This window comes from Merops nubicus, unplaced genomic scaffold (assembly GCF_000691845.1).
Source record: "Merops nubicus isolate BGI_N331 unplaced genomic scaffold, ASM69184v1 scaffold2450, whole genome shotgun sequence".
In the NCBI taxonomy this organism is placed as follows: domain Eukaryota; kingdom Metazoa; phylum Chordata; class Aves; order Coraciiformes; family Meropidae; genus Merops; species Merops nubicus.
The window spans coordinates 33,184-41,867 of NW_008582015.1; the positions used below are offsets into that span (position 1 = coordinate 33,184).

At 38.9% G+C, this 8,684-nt stretch overlaps 1 protein-coding gene across 1 annotated transcript in view; it reads right to left on the reverse strand.

The window, feature by feature from the left end:
• Nucleotides 1-6,393: 6,393 nt before the first annotated feature.
• The window catches only part of CDH9 (cadherin 9, type 2 (T1-cadherin)), a gene marked incomplete at its 5' end in the record, with an annotated part of 45,390 nt that continues 43,099 nt past the window's right edge, over nucleotides 6,394-8,684 (reverse strand). The window contains one exon of the mRNA XM_008936265.1: nucleotides 6,394-7,291. Within this exon, the coding sequence (XP_008934513.1) occupies nucleotides 6,804-7,291 (488 nt within the window). The remainder of the gene's footprint in view (nucleotides 7,292-8,684) is intronic.

Consider the following 8,684-nt stretch of genomic DNA (forward strand, 5'->3'; position numbering starts at 1 on the left):
CCACCACAGAAGGGTCCTTTGAGAGCTCGGGCAAGGGGGGCAACTGCTCAAGTTCCTCCAAGGCAGCTATACCAAAGGCCCACCAATACCCTTTTGGGTCTTTGAAACGTCCTGTCCTGAGGTAGTCTATGCCAAGGGTGCACGGGGCCGCTGGGCCAGTCACGATGGGGTGTTGATGCCACTCCTTCCCAGTCAGGTTCACTTCAGCTCCCAGCACAGTGAGTTGCGGGGATCCCCCTGTCACCCCAGTGATACAGAACAGTTCAGCCCTATTACTTTTCAAAAATATGAGGGTTTTATACCCGCTGGTTTTGCCTGGGAAGAAAACACCCCCAGCGGGACCCCAGTAGTACATCCAGGGTGGTCTTCAGTGAAGAGGAGGACAGTGGCAAGTAAAGGAGAGATGTGCAATGATCGCTTTCTTCCAAAATAAAAGGTTTTAATAACATGAAAATAACAAACAAAAAACACCTGAGGCAGGCACTGAAACAGCACCCACCCCAGGGGGAGAAGCAAAAGAGCATGTGGCCTTGGGGCCAGGGGTTTTTAACACGTAGGTAGGTGGGTTTACAAAAGGCATTTTCCTGTAAGGATACAGAGATGGGTTACGTACAGGTCAGGGGTCCAATGGGTGTTAGGGGATTGGTCTTGTGGTGGCTAAGCCAACCACAACCTGGGAAAGATGGAAAATTCTGGATGTGTGCCCATGTTTGGGGACAAAGAGGCAATAGAAACTTCTGTTTCCAGGAGGCGCACTGCAACACAGCCCCACTATGGCTGGGTGGCATTAAGATGCACTGTGTGCCAGTGTCTGCTAAAGTATTATACTCCTATGGGTCTGATGCTCCAGGCCACTGGATCCACACTGTCCAGTAAACATGATTATCTCTCTTGTCTACCCATCAGGAGGCAGGACCCCTCTAATCCTGATCAGAGTCACTCATTTCTTGGAAAATTACTTTGAGGTCCCTTCAAGAAGATCAGAATTAAGATCAGGCCTTCTATTTTGTCGTGAATTTTCAGCTGGGAACTGAAGCAGCATTTCTCTTGGAAGACTGCCCTTTCACAATTGCTTTCCCCTGCAACTCATGTACTGATGCACCTAGGAGCGAAGTGGGTTTTTCACCCCACTTCCTCATGTCCTCTTCATGGTCACAGAGGTAAAACCACAGGGTACCACGTGGTATGTATTTTCCACATTCTCTCTCTTGCATAGAGGAGTGTCTGCTCCTAGTAGCTGACATACGGGCCTGTACAAGTAGAGAGTCAGAGATGTCCTCTTGGAGTTGCTGAACCTCCTGGGACAGTTCCTCCACAGCTGAAATGCATGCCTGTAGGGAGGAAAAGATACTTCCTTCGTATTGCTGGATTTGTCCAGCCAATTCATCTATTGATTGTGTCTAGTCATCCTTCCAGGACTATTGCCAATGAGCTGACATATGATGGTGATGCACTTTGTAGAAACTTCTGCCACATGGGTAGCATGTATTGGACTTAATCTGGATCTGTGGGTGACGATGCGCTTCTTCAGGGGTGAAATTCCAAAACATTGGAAGTGTCTACTGGGCTAAGTACTTGCTTATACTTTCCTTCACAACCTGCATATTGTTACTATCCAGATTCAGGGCAGATCTCTGCATGATATTCTTGGAAAATATTTGTGTAACCCTAAAAAAGACTTGGCATACGTTCAGAAGACATAACACCAAGAACATGGTGTTATCCTTGTACATCCCAAGGATAGCCAAAATTCTGAAGAGCTGAGAAATTTTCCTCCTGTCTTGCCTACAGATTGGGTGACATTATTAATAAACAGCAATGCTACATAAAAATACCAGTTTAACCTCATGACCAGTGGTGTAATCATAAGTCAACAATACTCATTACAACAACATGATAGTCACGACCACAGATGATAAATGCCATCACAAGGAACACATAGAGTACATACAGATTTACATAGCCACCATGTGAACAAATGGACCAACACTGTGATCATGTATCATTCAACTAATATTAAAACTACATGTAACAAAATTGTTTTAAAACACTTTGGTGAATTTTTTTCATTATCTCAAACCTTCATGCCCCATGTTGGGTACCAAAAAGGACTGTCGTGGTTTAGACCAAGCTGGGAGCTGAGCACCTTGTGGCTGCTCACTCTGCTCTCATCCCCCTAGTGGTATGGGAAGGAGAATAGGGAGAAAAATGAAAAGTCTCAAGGGTTGAGATAAGGAAAATGAAATATAAAAATGTAAGAGAAGAATCAACAGTAATAATATTAATAGTAATGGAACAATATATAAGGCAAGTGATATTGCAAGAACCCAACTGCCTAAGGCTGCACCAGGAATACAGCCACAGCCCCTGCCAGACACCGTGCCTCTCTCTACCTATCCCCTACTCTTATATAGCCAGCATTATGTCAGAATGATATCGAATAACCAATGACTGGTTTGGTTGTCTACCCTGGCTGTGGCTCCCTCTCAGCTTCTGCTGAAGATGAACCCTATCCTAGCCAAACCTAGGACAGCATGGTGATGGTTGCAGTTAAGCTGATTAGCCTGGCATAATGAGAAGTCTGTTTCAGTCTTTTACTGAAAGATGCAGTCTTCTTTGAGAGATGTGTTTCTCCTTGGAACATACACTTGGAATTCTTCTGTATCCATTTTTACTAATTTTCACTCATTTTTTTTCTCAGCTTGTTCGCTTTTAATCTCAGGGCAGCCCCTTCAAAATTCATTTAAGACTCTTCAGAATGATGACTAAATCCCACAGTGTTTCCTCAGGAGTGATTAAGTTTATTTTGGCCCTTAGCAGTCACATATAGTTTTTCTGCAACAGATCATGAATTAGTCTCTAAATGTTTCCAGCTACATTTTTCTCCTTTGGAGTGAACCACAACAGATCTGAGTGGCAAAAAAGTAGATCCTTGGTGTGAGTGGCATCATAAAAAATTACTTTTCTCCTTCCTCTTCAGTGTCTTCTAAGGTCCCAAGGCCTTGAACTTCCCAGTGAGACATGTCTGAGGTTTGAGGCAATCCCATGGATTTGGAACTTTGCTAAGAACAGTTGATTTCACAGAGGGTGAAGATGTGCAAAAACATGAAATGCCCAGCACTTCTGTGCCTCAGTACTCTCACACAGGGAGGAACATCTGCAGAAGTATCACTGGGAAGTGTTCCTACTTCTCTGTTTCCTGCTGCTTAACCATTATTGCGTATCTCACTATGTCAGTCAGCACTTCTGTCTGTTCAACTGGAACTTTGTATTTTTTGTTGAACCTTTTGTCATTTGTACCCATCAATGTCACTAATCTTAAAATGCTGAAGGAAGCTAATAAATTCATCAGTACCATTTTTTATTGGACTACTCAAAGACATATTCTATATCAGTCAGCTGCTTCAACCAGCTAGGGCAGTGGTATCCATGTTGTACCTCACGCAGTTCCTCTATACGTGGGCCTGTAAAAATGGCAATAGCCATCATCTCTAAGAGGCACCTCAGGACCTTCTCTTCCTTCCCTGTATCTTTGAGAATCCAAATACAATGTTATAGTGAGATCTAGGTGTGATGCTCCCTTTAACACTTAGAGAAATCATATAGACATTTTTTCACTGATGGTTAAAGGGAGATGACTTTTCAGTAATGGAACCTAAAAATGAGTTGTCCACATAGATGTTTATTATCCAATTTCCTTCCCTTCTCCCTCAAGATTCCTCGTTATTCATTGAATGATTAACTGCGTTAATATTTATTTCACAAAAAAAAAAAATATTGTTTAAATGATCAAAGAATTGATGTACATAACTCAGTCAGTCTGAACCTATTACTGGAAAATAGAAGTTAATCAAAAGGTGATCTGAATTTTTCCTGCCACTTTTGTAATCTGACAAAGTGGATTTCTGCATCTGCCAATGCAGTGGAAGTTCCTGTTGCCTCCTATATCTGGCCTTCTACCTGTTCAGAGACATAGAAAACCTGGGATTTAATTAGCCAAATTACCCACTAGAGCATCTGGAGTGTCTGCCCACCCAGCACCCTCAGCAAATCACAGGCCAGAAGCTGCCCCTGTTCATCTCAGAATGTCCTCAGCACTGGAAGGTGCTACAGCATGGGCCTTGCAGGCATAACCCTCTAGCATTCTGGGCAGGCAAACCCAGAGGCAATGCAGCTGAAAGATATATTAACAATACAAAAATAAGATTATTTGTGCAATGTGGAAACATAGCTTTTAAATTAATCTTTTATGTTTTCAAGGAAGAAGAATTCCTCACACCCTGTTTCCTTCAACCTGCCTTCACCAGTGGCATCTTTTGAATTCAGTTAGTACCTTTTGATGTGTCCTATACTAACTCTTAACATTTTAAAAATGTATTTAACTCTACTGAAGTATGCCTTGTTTGTATCTGTCCTTACCTGGGAAGTGATGTCTTTTCATTTTCCTCTCTTCTGCCATTTTTCATCACTAAATGTTATTTGTATTTCTGATGACAACGTACAAGATTGCTAAATGCTCTTCTCTTAGGCAAATCAACTGTGTTTGCCACTGAAGATGAAGTTTGGGTGTACAATTTCCATAAGTCAATGAAGTTTTTCCTGTTTGTTTGTTTGTTTCTCCCAGTCATTTCTCTCTGTTTTGTCGCTCTGTTTTAGCGTCCATTTCTTCTTTCCCAACCCTTCTTAAGGCAGTGCCTTAAAATTATGAAAATTGCATTGCAAGACTAAGGCATTCTTGTACACTTTTGTTTTGCCAGCAGCACAGTTAAGAAAATACATAAGTCTTTTGCTTTCATGTTGAAAATACACAAAAAAAAAGAACTCTATATTGTTATGCCATCAAGCTATACGCTGGAGTCTTGTTACTACATCTCATCCATGTACATAGCTGTTGTATGGCTGCAGGTTATTTTGACTGTTTTGTGCCCCTAAATATTTTTTGCATGTGACATAGTGTTAGAAACTTGACATGCAGCTCACAGTGAGCTGTTCAGGTATTTGAATGGAACCCCAATCTCCTGACACACTCATATTCCCTTCCAAAACATATTTCAGTGCCAGAAAACTCGAGATACATCCTTGAGACCAACAGAAGAATATGGTAGAGGGATAACATAAATGATAGTTAAGAGATATTTTTGAGAAGTGATCTGAAAATCAACACAGTAGTGAGGAAAATATTATGCAAGAGTGTGTTCCTATAACTGGGTGAAGTGATGTTGTGTGTAACCTCTTTATTATGTTTTTGATCATAGGTGAGTGCCTCAGTAATCCACATTATATTGCCAATGTATATCTTCAGTTTCTTTCTGAAAAGATTTGAAGAGTAAATAAGTAATCTAGAGAAAACCATAAAACATTATTATTTCGGTTATCTATATGCATTTGGTTTTCCCTAAAGTCGGTATTAAAAATGGAAATGCTATGGATAGTGTACATCCTATATTGTTAAATTCTTGGGTTCTTTTTCATCCATTTGAGTATTTTTGGTTTTGTTTTTTGTTTGTTTGTTCATTTGTTTGTTTTAAAACAAACGTGGATAAAACTTGCAACTCTCAGATCACATGTGATCCATGTAAAATTCTCATATCCTGTTGTGAAAAAAAGGTGCATTGAATAAAAGCTGATTCAGCAAATAGAATTTAAACACAAGTATATATTTTATGGTTTTCATTAACACTTCAAATGTATGCACCTCTTTGAAGGAAGAGAACATTAACATCTTTAATAAAACATTTGTTGCAGTTTGTTTTTATTGCTTGGCTCCCTTGATTTAAAAGGAAACTATTAGTAACTGTTATTAGTAATCTGTTTTGCCTAATTGCCTCAAAATACCAAAAGAAGATTAGAATACAAGCTCCTTCCTTTTATTACTTATATTTGCTTAATTATGCAATTTTTTAAATGTATATTATAAAACTGTTTTCATATCTACCACAATAATGGTTCCTAAATCCTCAAGCATATATCTTGTTTAATCCTCTCACTGTTCATGTATCCTGTTCATATAAGAAGATACATGGGGGCAAGTTTCACAATGATATTATATTATTATGTGATATATAGTAACACACATTGCTAGTCCGACTGCATTTATTTGAAATCACTTTTTCAAAATATTTTTTTTTTCTTCTTTCTACACTGCATTCCCACTACAGAGTGCTCTCTTAATATTGTTCTTGCATAGTACAAGATAATGCAATATAAGATGCATTCAAAAATTAAGTATTGCACAAGACAGAGTTTCCTTTGTTCAGAAAGACTGGATAGTTCCTTATGATTAACAAATTACATAAGTAAGTAGTGTTTTTATAAATACCGATTTATTTAATAAAAATACAAAAATATAAATATACATATATAAAAATATCATGATGAATCAACACACAGACATTCTTTAACTCAATAAATATGGCAGTAATATTAATCTTTTTTTTTATATTTTTTTATATTCTGTTACAATGCAGGTGCATACTGTCCCAGCTAGTAGGAAAGGTAATGCAAAGCAGTTAAAAAAATTGTTTTGAACTCATTATTAAAGGCACAAAAAGCCTTTTGTGGTTTTTTCATTGTCAATAAAAACCTTTCATTGGAGGTTTCTAGGCAGAGAAGGTGACTTGTAGATTTTTAAAAATCTAAATCATTCATACTCATTAACGTCGACTTATGATTAAGCAAACCCTACTAAGACAACACCTATTTTTTGTAAATTTTTTTATTCCCAAGTAAGAGAGAGTAGGCCACTTTATCTAGTAACATAGACATGAATTCCACTAACACTGACTAGGTCACAGGTTACTTTCTCAGTCTCGATCACTGTCCTGCCCACCGTACATGTCTGCTAGTTTTTTAAACCGAGGTCCCCAGTCACTGAGGTAATCGTAGTCTTGGTTGCCCTCTGTGGTCAGCGACTCGAGGGAGCTGAGTGAATTTGCTATGGAATCATTTCCTTCATAGGCGTACGTTGCTAGTGAATCATAGGGAGGAGCAGTTGGGTCTAAATCATTTTCCTTTAACCGTCTATGAATAAAATCTTGGACATCGATGTTTTCCCAAAGAGGTACAGTCTGTCTTATCTGAAATATAGTTTCTGGGATAACATCTCTTCTCAGCTTACTTTCCTCCCTTGCTTCTGGATTTCTCAGTGTGCCAATGTCAAAAGCCTGAGTGTCCTCTTCCCCACCTCCTTCATCATTGTAGGTCACAATGTTGTCCCGAACATCATCCTTTGAGATGATCAAGGGCTCTTTCTTCCTCTGTCTCTTGAGAGCTGTAAACAAGACAACTAACACTGAAAGGAAACAAAAGATGAACAAAGAAATGGGTAGTTAGAAATTAAATAAATTAGTAAATATTCTGCATTGTCTGTTGAAAAGTTTTAAGGCTGGGCTGGGATTTTTAGCATGAAAATAATGATAAAAGCTATATCCAAGGAGAAATAAATAAGGAAAATATTAATAATTTTATACCTGTCAAAAACTTATGTTTTTTTAAACCTATAGGAGCAATGATTAAAATATTATATATTTGAAATGCATATCCAATTATCCTGAAGTTAAAAAGCAGACAATCTCTTAAAATACATCGTCCTAAGAGGGTTTTACTTTGATTTTAGTTTTGTGAATACTGCCTTCCTGGCAGTCACTAAGGGTCATTTCATCAAAGGTAGCTGAATCTCCTTGGCCAAAGTAATTCACACTCTTGAAAGCCAGTGACTTAGGTATTCCTAAGTGCCTAATTACCTTTTGAAAATGGGATCTACAGGTCCTTCTGAAAATAAAGTCCTAAAGACCTTCAGCTATCAATATTATTGACAAAACTCTTCTTGTCTTCAATGACTGCAAGAATTGAAATCCAATCTTTGCTACTAAATGTTTCTTTTTAAAAATATGATCCCCCTAGTTTAAGAAATGTTAGTTGAAGGATTGACATGAAAATAAACCTCTACAGAGGGAGATGAATAACTGAAGATTTGTAAATACATTCTGATGTCTAAATGCTATTGATTTCAGCAGAAATTCAATGCTCAAATGCACTCAAAAATCTGACCCTGACTTCAGTAGGCTGAGTAAATAGGAGAGGTCAGCGAGATCATCTGTCAGTGAAGCATATCAGTGGTTGCCAAACCAGACATTAGAACAGTGCATAACAACAGTCTTAGGAGCAAAGCTTTTATTCAGAATGACTTGAGTACTGGCAAATAAAAGGGAGGACTGGACATGCTGTGGGTGGAGAGAGGGGTACTAAGACCTTTCTCATGCCACGGTACAATGCTGTGAATGTAAAGGCTGTTCTGTTTTGTCAGAAATTGTCAGCTGGAAATGGTACCCTGCAAGTCTTGGGGCTCAGACTATGCCTGGACAACATCTTGGGGAATCTGAGCTGGCTCATACTGAAATCAGGCCAACTGTGATGCTTGAATCCTGGCAATATGTACCCTCAAAGGAAGGTACCCTCAAAGTGCCCTCCCTTCCCTATGTCAAAGAGTACAGGTACCGTTCCTACATTTTGCCCCTCTCCTAACAACCTCTGTGTTCTCTGAATATTTACTGGAGGTAGCTTGAATCCAGCCTAAAATCTGAAAAAACATAGTGATGTCTTTAGAACTATATAAACCAACAGCTGTAAGCTTGTCACTACCCGCTTGTCAATTTGTGTTTGCTAGGAATGGTGGAAAGGGAAAG